General features: G+C 41.8%; 1 protein-coding gene across 2 annotated transcripts in view; it reads left to right on the forward strand.

The window, feature by feature from the left end:
• Window positions 1-13,166, forward strand: part of SNX18 (sorting nexin 18) — a 91,072-nt gene that overhangs the window by 23,605 nt on the left and 54,301 nt on the right. Inside the window, exon 2 of one of the 2 annotated variants that reach the window (XM_060142952.1) lies at window positions 1,110-3,859. The exons of the other annotated variant lie outside the window; for it this stretch is intronic. Coding sequence (XP_059998935.1) covers window positions 1,110-1,363 — 254 coding nt within the window. The 3' untranslated portion in view covers window positions 1,364-3,859. Of the gene's footprint in view, window positions 1-1,109; window positions 3,860-13,166 lie in introns of those variants that run through there. 2 annotated transcript variants of the gene reach the window in all.

Here is a 13,166-nt window from a genome sequence, read left to right on the forward strand (position 1 = left end):
AAAGTTGCTCAGCTTTCCCACTGCCTTCTAACCAGGCTACCTTTCCCCCCCTGTAGCATCACCATGTCCGCAGACCTCCAAGCCAGGTGTCCTAGACGTTTCTCTCTTTCATCATGGTTTAGTAGAATGGGTGCCACGTGGAGTCAAGTATTCTGGGATTCTTGAGCTGGCTGTGCTCAAGTGATCTGAGCTTTATCATTTTTACGAACCTATGAATAGTCTTTATTTTTCCTACCCCCTAAGCATCCTCAGCCTTTTGTGTTTTCATATGACTATGCTTCTAGGGGAGGGTCTGCCCTCATGTGGCACCTGCCACAGAGACCGTGCTTTTCCCTCCTCCTTGCACACACCCTCTGGTGAGACATTTCTTGACTGGAGGCTATGACACCTTCTGGCTTCATTCCCAGATCATCACTAAGGCAGACTCAAAACTCACTGATCTTTACAGCTCCTAAAGAAAAGGAGGCGAGGGACTTCCCTGGCGGTCCAGTGGTTAGGACTCTGAGCTTCTAATGAAGCTCAGAGCACGGGTTTGATCCCTGGTTGGAGAACTAAGATCCCACATGCCACGTGGCCAAAAAAAAAGAAAAGAAAAGAAAGAAAAGGAGGCAAATTTTTACTTCACAGGGCCATTATGCTGCAGGTACGGGTCTCCTGATAGAATGTGGAGTCAAAACCAGGCATGCATGCAGTATTCTCCCCTTTATAAATGTCTCTCTTAATATATGCATATATAATGGTGTCACACCTTTTCTCTTAAGAATGTTAAAACTGCAAAGTTGCTTAGTTTGTCTTTTTAGGGACAATTCCTTGGAGTTTGATATCTGTCGTTTATAGTTTCTCTGCCTGCAAGAGATGAAACATGCTATAGCTACTTGGTCAATGGCAAAAGCTGGTTTTGATAACTGAAGTTGCAGCAATGGAGGTGTTTTCAGAAACTTTACCAGATTTCTTCTTTTTTAATAAGTGATTATGGTCAACCCTTTAAACGCCAAAGGACTTTAAAATAGTTCAGGCAAGTATTTATAATGCCCAGCATTCTGTTTACTATGTAGCTGTACCACTGGGATACATATATATTTTTTAATTAATTTTTGTCTTAACTACAGGAGCTCTTACCAAAGTAAAGGAGAGTAGGCGACACGTGGAAGAAGGGAAGATGGAGATCCAAAAGGCTGATGGCATTCAGGATCGCTGTAACACTATTTCTTTTGCCACTTTGGCAGAAATTCACCACTTCCATCAAATTCGAGTAAGAGACTTTAAATCACAGATGCAGCATTTCTTACAACAACAAATAATATTTTTCCAAAAAGTGACGCAGAAGTTGGAAGAGGCTCTTCACAAATATGATAGTGTTTAATGACTGGAGGTTGGATTATGGACTTTTTTTCAGTTCAAGGATAATTTCTACAGCAGAATAAAAACTGCTATCAAAGAGCTATTGCCAACTGTCAGCAGTGGTACAAGGATGGTTTTGTGTTCAACTGAAACTCGGCTGAATATATAATTATGTAGGAAAGAAGCAGTTAATATGGTTATATAATAGAAACAGTACCACACATTGTAACTAAATTATACTATGTATGCCTACACTACCATTGTAACTTTTGGAATAATGATTATACTATTTGCCTTATTGCTTTTTGAAGTATGGGTATTTTAGTGCATACTTTGTAGACCTCAAAACCCATGAAGGGTCTCAAAGAAGCTGGCTGGATAAAAGCCTGCTGCGGATGCCTTTTTACTCTCACAGATTGGGATTACCTAAATTCAACTTACTCTCTGTTTACAAACTCCAACTAGAGCAGCTATGCGACTTTGTGCCTTTAGACTCTTGGTTTTTTCATTTCTCCACCCCCCCACCCCCTTTTTAAAGTAACCACAGCTTTTCTGACTGAAAGAGTGAAAGGCCAGTGCACATAATGACAAACTGCTGGGAACCTCCTGTTGATGCTGGGGGCAGGGTGGGAGGATCAGCTGTCATCAGTTTGCCCAGCAAGTTTTGTCTCCTGATACATGCTGGTGAGCACAGTGCAGGGACACGCATGCTCATCTTTGGATGTGGTGTCTGTTAGGGAAGAAAACGGTGCCACTCTGTTCCCTTAGATGCTACAGTAGCATAGCCTCTTCACTCAAGTGTCCTGGAAACTTGGTGTGGAGATTTCATCGAACATGTCTTATAACCCAGAGAAGGAGTCTAATCAATTGGAGACACGAGCACAGAATCAGTGACAACACACACTCGGTTTTAATTCTAAGGAGGGTTTTCTTTTCTTTTCTTTTCTTTTTTTTTAGCTTGAAGATTTTCTTTTAACATTCAGTGTAATTTTTGTTTTGTTTTGTTTTGTTACTGGATCTACACTGTTAACTGATGGAGACTCCACTGTGATTCACTCGTTTACTTATCAAAAACTTTTCAGGGATGTCTGTAAAATTCAGTGTTATACGTGATGAAAAGTAGTGTTGGTTGATCTAAGGAGGGACCAGAAATAATTTCTACTATTCCAGATGCTGACGGAAAAAAGTAATTGTTTTTGTTTCTGTTTTTAAGTATTGGTAAGCCCCCAGAACATTTAACCTTAAAAATTACCTTAAGTATATTCTTTTATTATTATAAGGGAAATACGATGGCTGATAAATACCAAAACGATTCAAAAGCAGCTTAATTTAAAAAGCACAAAGAGATTCTGGTTAGAAATGCCAAAATCTCAATGTTTTTGTAGTTGCTGAGCTCAATAATGTGATTCTTGAGTTTACAGATTTAAAAACTGTCACTGAAAGGTTAAAGTATTTACTGTTTTTAATGAAGTCAAACTTATGCTGCCTCAGAAATCCCTGGGTATAAAAATGGTAACATAGAAGTAAAGAGGTCAGTTTGAAATGCTGGTGAGTCACATTGATTAAAGAAAAGGGTCAATTTGCAGATAGTCATACAAAGAGAAGGTTATTGAAATGATTACTCAACAGCACATTTACTCTAAAAAGTATAATCTCACATGGGTTGAATTTTTAAGATCAGAGTATCATAATTTTGATCAAAATTTTATACCTTAGGTAACTTAGAGCCAGATTTAACATCATGTGGCTTTGTCTCTACTACCAACATGTGGAACTGTAACCAAATATATTGTTCTTTAAAAAATAACTTTCTCTTGTTGATTGCAAAATACAGTTCTATAAACAAAACCCATATATATATATATATATGTGTGTGTATATATATATGTGTGTGTATATATATATATATATGTGTGTGTATATATATATATATATAAATGTTAATTTTATTGCAGAAGTTTGGAGATTATAATGATAGCATTTAATTTAAGTTTGAGTCTGTATTGGACAAATAAGCACTATGCTTTTCAAATGATTGGAAAATCAGTTTTACTTGCCTCCTTTTTTGGCAGTGGTTTGATTTTGTTTGTTTGTTTAAGTAAAAATCACTAAACTTTGCAATGGTAGCATTGAAATTATCTGAGGTGTCTTGTATGATTGTGCTTTGGCCAGGGTGGACATAGCTTAAATTATAAAAACTAAAGATTAAAGAAAAAGGAAGTATAAGTTCATGCTGCCTATTTAGAAGAAAACTTTCATCCTTCATAACTATATAACATTATAATGCCACTGATTCATAAGGGGTTTAAATTAATTCTGTGGGGTAGGACACCGGAATTATTAGTGTTCATTTTCATCTAAGATCTTTATATCTCTAACGTTCTTGGTCCTATTGAAACATTTCAGTATACAAAAATACTGCAATGTTAATACCCAAGAGAAAAGCCATCATAATGTGTATGCTGGTCATTATGATCAGTGTGGTACAGTTTTTTAAAATAAACTATCATGCCCTTCATGCCATTATTTGTCTTTATTTCTATAATTTATACTTCAGATATATGATGTATTTAGAACAGGAGGGCATGCACTTGAGCTTCGCTTTGCTATTTTAATTAGAGACAGAGTCGTTTATATGCTGCAAGTCTAATGCAGCGAGACTGGTTCTACAGCCGTGCATTGGAACCCTGTTTCTCTTCGAGGCTTTTGTATCTGAAGGTACAGTTTAAAACTGGAATAAGGGAACACATTTGAAAATGAAACGGAAAGTCAGTGCTCCTTGGCTTGAATAGAGTCATAATTGGGATTTTCTTAGGCTTCACTGATACAGTCGTCTTAGATTTATTCACGACAATACAGCAGATTCTTAAATGCCGATTTTTAATTGTCTTGAATTTTGCTGCTGTTCTCATCATTAAGGACTTGAAAAAATGTTTTAGTCTCTCAAGTCAAGCATGTAAAGTTTATTGTATAAACTTTTAAATGTCATTCTTTCCTAAGTTCATTTTTTCTATTCATTTACTAAGCCATTTTTTCCATTTATGCCCTTATTTCCTCAGAATCGAATACCATGTCTGATACTTTTAAACCCATAAGCATTATCCAGTTTTCTCATTTCCAACCTTATCTTTGGCTAACAGAATAAGTAAAACAGGATACTATTTATTTACAGGCTAAAAATCTTGAATATTGTTTTTTTCCTTCAAAATGTTACGATTAGTGCAGATCAGCCATGTTTATCTTTTAAAAATAAACAAAGGTTGCTTTATTTCTCAGCTTCAATGGAATATTATAATTATTTTTTCTCCAGTAGTCAAGGAGGCATTTATTTAATGTGAAAGACTTAAACAGAAAGATAGAAGAGTGAGTTCACTGTCTTAAGCTTCCATCTGCAGTTGCCATATAAATTGTTCATGAAATTCTGTAGTAAATTTGATTAATTTAAATCTATAAGCCATTTGGGCGGTCCCACTGAGTATCTGCTTATGTTAGTAACTTCAGTAACTATTAAGCTTATAGCAATAAATTGTGAGTGAGACGTTTTGAAATAATAGTTGTCGTGAGCCCAGCACCTGACGCATAGTAGGTACGTAAGGAAAGCACTTCATACGCTGTCTCCATTGGAAACTGATGCTGTTGGCTGCCAGCTCAAACCAGCCTGATCCAGAATGTAAAGGGTCACGGGTGGGTACCGGAACCTGGCGAACCCCACACGGGGCCAAAAGTCCCATCTTTTGGGACTAAGTACTAAGAACAAGAACTAAGCTTGCCCTCTACATGAGGCTTTTTAATTTGTCAATTTCTTTTCTTTATGGGTCTATTTTATTCTTCTCCTGTGGCTAGGCTTTCTCAGCACCTTCTAATACATCTAAAACGGCCAAGCCATCTTGCAGTTCATAAGTTTCCTTGGGCCAGTGGCGGACACCTGACCCAAGCTGGACAAATCAGCTGTGGCCTGGGATTAGGGGGTGGGGCATGAGAAGGAGAGGTTCTCTTAGAGGGTGTTTGAGGGAAGAAAGGAAACCACAGGAGCTAATGTCAAGTCAAAGGTTTAATTCCACTTGGTCAGGGTCAGAATCAGCCATGACAAGTTCCCCTTGGTCACAGGTTGCTTCTACCTACCACGTGGAGCATTGTTAGAATTCTAACAATGCTCCACGCGGTAGGCTCTGGTGAGTCTGAGGTGGGTGGAGTAGATTTCTAGGCAGAGTGCAGAAGGGTGCCATGCTAGGGGTCTGGGGGCAGGAAGATGGGAAAACCCAGCTGAGGATTCACGTCTATCCCAGGCCTCTGAGTTGGTGGGCAGTTAATCTAGGATTGGATCATAGCTAAAGCCTTTCTAGGGATCATCAGTTCCTCCTACTTGGTCCTGACCCTAGGATGTCCCAATCCCATCATTCCAGTGGCAGAGATGGAGCTTCCAAAAGTGGCCTCTTTTATTAAAGGCAGTTCAACTTCTAAGAGGCTTAGAAACACACAAGGTGTGTGTATGGTATTCCTTTGCTGTGGGTCCCATCAGCCTATCTGGAAATGATTTCTAAGTTTGAAATGGTCAGACGCATCAGATCTTATTTTTCTAGTGGTTTAAATTTTCAGTCACTCGAGGAAATGGCTTTCAGGAGTTAACTAACTGCTGAGTTGCTGGACTTCTCTGTGAGCATAGTGGGGAAGCTGACCCAGCATATCGGTGAGAAAGGCAACACATTGGAGCCAGGGGTCATATTCTAGCTTGTCTACTCTCTGAATGACCTCAGGCAACTCACCAACCCATCTCTGAGCCTCAGTTTCCTCATTTGTATGATAGGCCTACTTAGATTTTATTAGAGAGTATTAGATTAACTAGTATGTACAGTCCTTAACTATTTGGCAGTACTCCCTCTCTGAATAACCATAGGAAGTGATAAAAATTCCAGAAGTAGGTACTTAATAAATGATAGCAATGTTCCCAAACGTTGTGTGATCTTGAGCTAGTCACTTAATCTCTCTGAGCCAGTTTTCTATCCATAGTGGGATAGAGTATCTGCTTCTCAGAAATACTGCAAGAATTGAATGACATATGAAACGCCCTGAGCCCAATGCATGGCAAGAGTAAGAACAATAAAGATCCCCTGTGATTACGTGAGAAGGGATGAGATGAAGGGTTTAAATAATAAGAACTTCTCATCAACTGTAAGGAATCCACGCTCCAGTCCCCGTCAGGCGGGAGGTCCCACTGTCAGCCACGGCGCTCTCACCTTGGCACCTGTCTTGGCCAGCTCTCCCCATCCAGCCCGGCCTCAGGTCCAAACCCCCATCCTGGTTCCAGAACCCTGGCACAGCATCCTTGCATATTCTGACTCGAAGCCTAATTCACTGCTGCTCAGACCGACCAAGTTTCTCCTGCTGGGGTGGGCAGGGGCTCAGCTCTCCAGAGATCAGCCCTTTTCCATAAGGCTCCCAACTTGCTCTTAAAGAGTTTAAATACCAGTATGTTCAGGAAGTTGTTCTCTACCAGAATATCTGAAGACAGCTTGGAATTCTGTTTTTGCTTACCAAATTAATAATGATTTTATTGACGTCTGCTGTCCTGTATTTGAACAAAAATACCCATGAGGAAAGTGAAACCTGTAATCCTGGGGAAATAGGCAGTTTTCTTAACATGTGGTGCTTTGTAATAGCTCCTATTCTAGAATCCATGGGAAGAAAATTTGACTTTCTAGGTACCCATGCTGACAGGTGATCCCATGATAAATTGCACAGTTATCTGAAGGATTAAAAACTGTAGGTGTCAATCATCTAAAAAAACCCCAAAGATTTTCAGATACCAATATAGAATTTTCCCAAGAAAAATTACATGACAAAAAGAAAAGGGCAGAATCATATTTTATATGCTACCCTTTGAATAAAAGAGAAAACAATTATGTTTGCTTATATATGCCTGGATTATTTCTAAAAGTAGAGACAAACAATTAGTAACAAGGTAACATTGTTTGCTTTGGGTTCTGGGAACTGGGCAGCAGGGGGTTAGGGGTGGGAGGGAGATTTTTATTTACATGCCTTTGTATATGTTTGAATTTGAATGATTGAATGTATTTTTTGTTTTAAAAATAAAAATAAGGATAAATTTTAAAATTGACAGAGGGACTAGCCAAAAAAAAAAAAAAAAAGATATACAAAGGAGGATAGAGCCATAGCTCTGTGCCCGCGCCTCCGGGACCCGGAAGCAGGTTATCCAAACGTAGAACGAACGATCTCATGTGAACAGTGGACTCACAGTAGTGAGCAAATCAGTCTTCATTGTGTTATTCCTTGTTGAAATCCAACAGCATTATTAGGAAGTGTACTGTTACCAGAATGGGTAAAGTTGACTGTCGAGAAATGTATGACCAAACCATAGTCTTGTTTTCTGTGGTACAGGTTACTCTTTTTGTCTTCCTCCCTGCCCTGTGAAACCTTCCACAATGCTCTGATCCCTGTGTCTGGTCCCTTCTCTGCACCCCTGTCACTTCTGTGATGACATTTAGCAACTAAGCACGCATGGATCCTGGGCTGAGATGGATTTCTTTTTCCTACCACTTAGATTTCAAGTGTGTATTCTGCTCTAGGTATGGTACTATAACTGGCCGTTACGTACATTATTTTATCTACAGAACTCAATTACAAAACCATTTCACAAACAAGGAAACTGAGGCTTCCAGACATTCCGTGACAGTCGCAACAGCCAGAAAGAGGCAGAGTTGGGATTTGAACCCAGGTCAGCTGACCCCACAGCTTGGGTTACTCCTATTTGAGAACAGAGGCACAAGTGCTTGAGCCGAGGAGGAGGTGGCGGTGATATTCCCTCTGAGAACCAGCCCTGTCCCCTGTCCTCACTGCCTCGGGACCTGGCCGTGATCGAGGCCTGGGAAGTTAAGTGCAGGAGGACTGTGCTTGGAGAACAGGACCTCTGGGACTCGCCAGGTTTGTGAATCACACTAAATTGCATCTTATGAAAGAAAGGAAAGGCCAAAACTCTGCGTTCGCACCACCAGCGCAAGCAGTGGGCCTTCTTGTGAGGGCTGTTTTCCACAAAGACAGACCTGTGTTCTGGTTCCAGGAGAACAGAGGTGTCGGCCGCAGGCGGACCGGCTCTGCTCAGCCGCGGGCCTGCTTCCACGCAGCCCGTCCAATTCGAATCAGCACCTGGGCAGCAGGACCCATGGTCGCATGTCACTCCCTACCCAGCCCTTTGTGATCAGCCATCGTTTTGACTCTCAGATCCACATATGCCAGGTTGCTGCTGTGTGTTCTCCCTAAACACAACTGGCAGAGTTTGAAAGGCACAAGCTGAGCTCCAGGAATCAAGAGGAAAGCTGTCCTCCGAGTGGATGGCCAAGGGGGTCTCAGAGGTCAAGACCAGGAACTCACCATCATGGAAGCTGTTGGGAGTCTGAAGCCCTAAATAAGATGAACAAGTCACCAGTTGCCATGCTGGTTCTTTCACTCCTTCAATACGAAAACTTTGAATGGAACCAGACCACATGCCTTCTGACCAGCACATCCTCTCTCCTTTACTCTGTGGGAAACCAAATCATCATCAAAAGGTTGCTGTGAAAAAGGTAGTTACCCCAACATCAACACACCTTTGAATCACTTACCTTCGAAAACTTGATGAAGCCATTGGTACAATAGAGATATCCTGGATGCTTATTCATTTGTTTGAACAAATATTTACTGAATGCCTATTTTCCAGGCACTGTTCTAGGCGCTGGGAATACAGCAGTTAACAAAAACCATCCAAAATCCCTGCCCTCATGAATTTACATTCTAGTGGGGGAGACATAATTATCACATGTATTAGTGAAATATAGGATATTTAGATGATTATAAGTGGCATGGAGAAAGAAAAAGTGGGGTTGGGAATGAGTCGTGAGAGGTGGGAGAATTTGTTATTTTAAATATGGGTGGCCAGGACAGACCTCCCAACCTGAAGCAAAGACCTGGAGGACTTGAGAGTGAGCCCTGCGGATACGTAGGGGAAGAACATTCCAGAGCATCAACAGGGCCTCTCACTGTTGTGGCCTCTCCCGTTGCGGAGCACAGGCTCTGGACGCGCAGGCTCAGCGGCCATGGCTCACGGGCCCAGCCGCTCCGCGGCATGTGGGATCTTTCCAGACCGGGGCACGAACCCGCGTCCCCCGCATCGGCAGGCGGACTCCCAACCACTGCGCCACCAGGGAAGCCCTGTTGGGAGGACTTTGGCTTTTACTCTGAGTGAGATGGGAGCCAATGAAGGGTTTGAGGGGAAAAGAGCATGATCCGCCTCATGTTTTGACAGGGTAACTTAGCTGCTCGCTGGGGCCAGCAAAGGCAGAAGCAGAGAGGCCAGTTAGGAGGCTTTGTGATAATCCAGGCACACTGGGGGCCACAGTAAAATGGAGGCAGCAGAGGCTGAGGACAGTTGGGTTGAGTCTCCTGACCAGGGCGCCACATCCCCAGTACAGAGCTTAGCAAGCCCAGGAACAGTGTCTTCCTTGTTTCCTATGCCCCCATATGGCGGATGACCACCCCTTCTAATTAGATAACTGCTTACTCTATAATTTCACCATCTGCCTTGCTCTGATTTCAGGACCGTTCATTCTCCTTAGCATGGCTCTTCTATTAAGCATTGATTTTGTAACTCAGCTCTCAGAGAACACTCTTAAATAAGAGTGTTTAAGTATAAGATTTAAGTATAATTATATTTATATAAATATATATATAAATATATATATTTATATATATATATTTATATATATATAAATATATATATATATTTATATTTAAGTATAAGTATATCTTAAGTATAAGATTTAAGTCCCTAGGGGCCCCTCCATCACTGTTCCCAAGTATAAGAGCCTGACTAGAGGTCTGACACAGAAAATTGACTTCCATGGTTCTGGGTGCATGCATCTGTATTACAGCAGTAGGTTGGCTATCCTGGTCACGGCCTGAGAATCTTGTCTCTCTCGGTACCGTGATGTCTGCCTGGTCACCATGGTGGCTACCTCTGACCAGTGCTGGTGTCTCCAACATAGGGGTTGAGGACCCAGCGCTTGCCTCTCCATCCACCCTGGGGACCTCCTAACTGCCTGGTCAGGATGCTGTCACGTGATATTTGCAAACTGAATTGACAAACTTTAACAGACTGTTCACAATTCTTTTGGATTCCTTCCCACTACGCAACTATGTGCAAACACTGCGTGCATTGCTCTTCATGGTTGGGCCTGCACCGTGCTCTGTGCTCTGCCCACTGGGTGCCCAGGGTGCCCCTGCAGTACCACTGTCTGTCCTTGGTGAGCCTTTTTACTGAAGCTTCCTTTGGCTCCCACTTGTTCCTTTGTCTTTTGTTTTCGTTTTTTACCATTGTCTGTCTTTTAATAAATATCTGTAAACGAGTTGATAAAAACTTTAAGGGATTCCTGTCTCAGTCTCTCCTACTTTCATTTATGGTATTTTTTGACACTGGTTTTACATTATCATCACTTGAGGAACTTTAAAAAGTGTTAAGAAGCCTGGACCCCACTCTAGACCAAATGAATCAGAATCTAGAGAGTGGGGCACAGACTTCAGCCTGTTTTAAAAGCTCCGCAGATGATTTTGATGCACAACTTGGCTTTCTTTCTTCCCGTCAACATAAACAGGGCCTGGCACCGGCAGGCTGTTGCAGCTTCTCATTCACCAAGGCACTCAAAGTTTCCCTCTACATGAGGTCTTACAGAGTCATAACCAGGGAAGGGATTGAAAGAAGAAAACCTTCATTATATAAATTCAAATCTCTGTTCCAGTCCCAGAACACATGCTCTGTCCTGAACTTTGAATGAATACATAATTTTATTTCATTGTATTTTGTATGTGTTAAAAGGAACGATCTGTTAAATATAAATGATTAAAATATACCACAAAATGGTTTTCCTTCTTTAATGCATCAGGGCTTTAAAGAACCAGAAGTGGCTGCAGCCTACCTGGGGCTGAGGGGCTTCGGCCTGGAGGGAAGAGGACAGGGCAGGGACTTCCAGGAGCCAGGTCTTCCTTTTCTGGCCCTGAGACGCTGATCCCTTCATTCTCTCCTGAAAAGAAGATGTTATGATTCTATGATGAAGGTGGGGAAACTGAGGTTCAGAGAATGTAAAAAAGCTAATTACGTAAAAGTCCTTGTGTAGGGTTTTAAAGTTTTCTGGTTTTTTCAGATGCTGCCCCACCCACATTGGACATCATACCAACTAGCCTTGTGTAAGCTGTTCCCTCCCCCCAGACGGCCTTCCAAGTCTTCTTTGTCTGGCTGAATATCCCGCTTCTCCCCTGAGACCGGGTTCAGGCATTTCCTCCTGGCAGCTGTCCTGTCCCGCCTTCCCACCCTGACTTCCCGCATGAGAAGCTCCCTGTGCGAGGTACCCATGCTTTCCTCTGCTTTGCCATGTCTTGCACTTGGTATACTTCTCTTGCTTCTTCTCTAGTCAGTGAGCTGCTTTTCTCTATATTTTCCAATGTTTAGCACAGTGCTTGGCATATTTATAGGTTGATGGTGAGAAGGAAATAAGACTGGGTGACCCCAAAGTACTATAATCTCAGTGTTGTGTTCTATTTGCTATGCATTTATAATTTATTGACTGGAATCTCTTTGCTATATTTTCCCTCCCTTTTACTTTAAATTGATTGGCAAGCCCTCACGAAAGCAGAAAGAGAGGTTATCTCCCGCAGCTCTCTCTTTGATGAAAGCCTAAAGTCTTCAACATCCGTGGTAATGCTGCAATATTTTGTCAGGCTTTTATTAATGGGTGTTTAGGTGGTTTACAATTTGGCGGGGGGTAGTCACAAATGATGCTGCAGTGAGCTTCTTTAGTCATTGCATTAGTTTCCTATCGTTGCTCTAACAAATTTATCGCAAACTTGGTGGCTTGAAACATAAATATATTACCTTACAGTTCTGGGGATCAGAAACCCAAAACAGATTTCATTGAGCTAAAATTAAGGTATCAGCTGGGCTGCATTTTTCTGTGGAGACTCTAGGGGAGAATCCTTTCTCTTGCCTTTTCCAGCTTCTAAAAGTTGCTTCCTTCCTTGGCTCCCGGCTCCCTTCCATTCTTCAAAACCAGCAAATGTTGATTGAGTCTTTCCCACACCAGCATCGAATCACTCCTACACTGACTGTGCTGCTGTCGCTCGTCCACATTTAAATGACCTTTGGGATTTCATTGGGCCCGTCTGGTATCATCCAGGAGCATCTTATATTAAGGTCAGCTGATTAGCAACCTTCATTCCATGTGCAGCCTTTATCACCTCCTGCCGTGAACATGAGATATTCACAGGTACTCAGGTTCTGGGGATTAAATTGTAGGCATCTTTGGGTGACCATTGTTTACCTTACTACAGCTACATATCTTTGAACATTTGTATGACTGTCTTTGTGGAATAAATTAACTAGAAATGAACTTGCAGGGCTGGGGGGAGCAGGGTGGGGGGAGAATGCACAAAAATTTTTAATTGCCTTCTTAAAGGTTTAGATTTCCTCTAGCATGCCCTTATTTCCCTCACCCTAACCAGTACTGGGGTTTTTTTTTTTTTGGCTGTGTGCCATGTGGCTTGTGGGATCTTAGTTCCCTGACCAGGGGTTGAACCTGGGCTCTTGGTAGTGAAAGCCTGGAGTCCTAACCACTGGACCGCCAGGGAATTCCCAAGGCCTGAATATTTTGTTTTAAATATTTGCCAATCCTACTGTTAAAAATCAATTAGTACTCCAGAATTTGAAAACTGAGCAAATCTGGCATGTGCATTGACATTAAGAAGCTGATGGGGAGTTCCCTGGTGGTGCAGTGGTTAAGAATCCA

Source organism: Lagenorhynchus albirostris, chromosome 3 (genome assembly GCF_949774975.1).
Source record: "Lagenorhynchus albirostris chromosome 3, mLagAlb1.1, whole genome shotgun sequence".
In the NCBI taxonomy this organism is placed as follows: Eukaryota; Metazoa; Chordata; class Mammalia; order Artiodactyla; family Delphinidae; genus Lagenorhynchus; species Lagenorhynchus albirostris.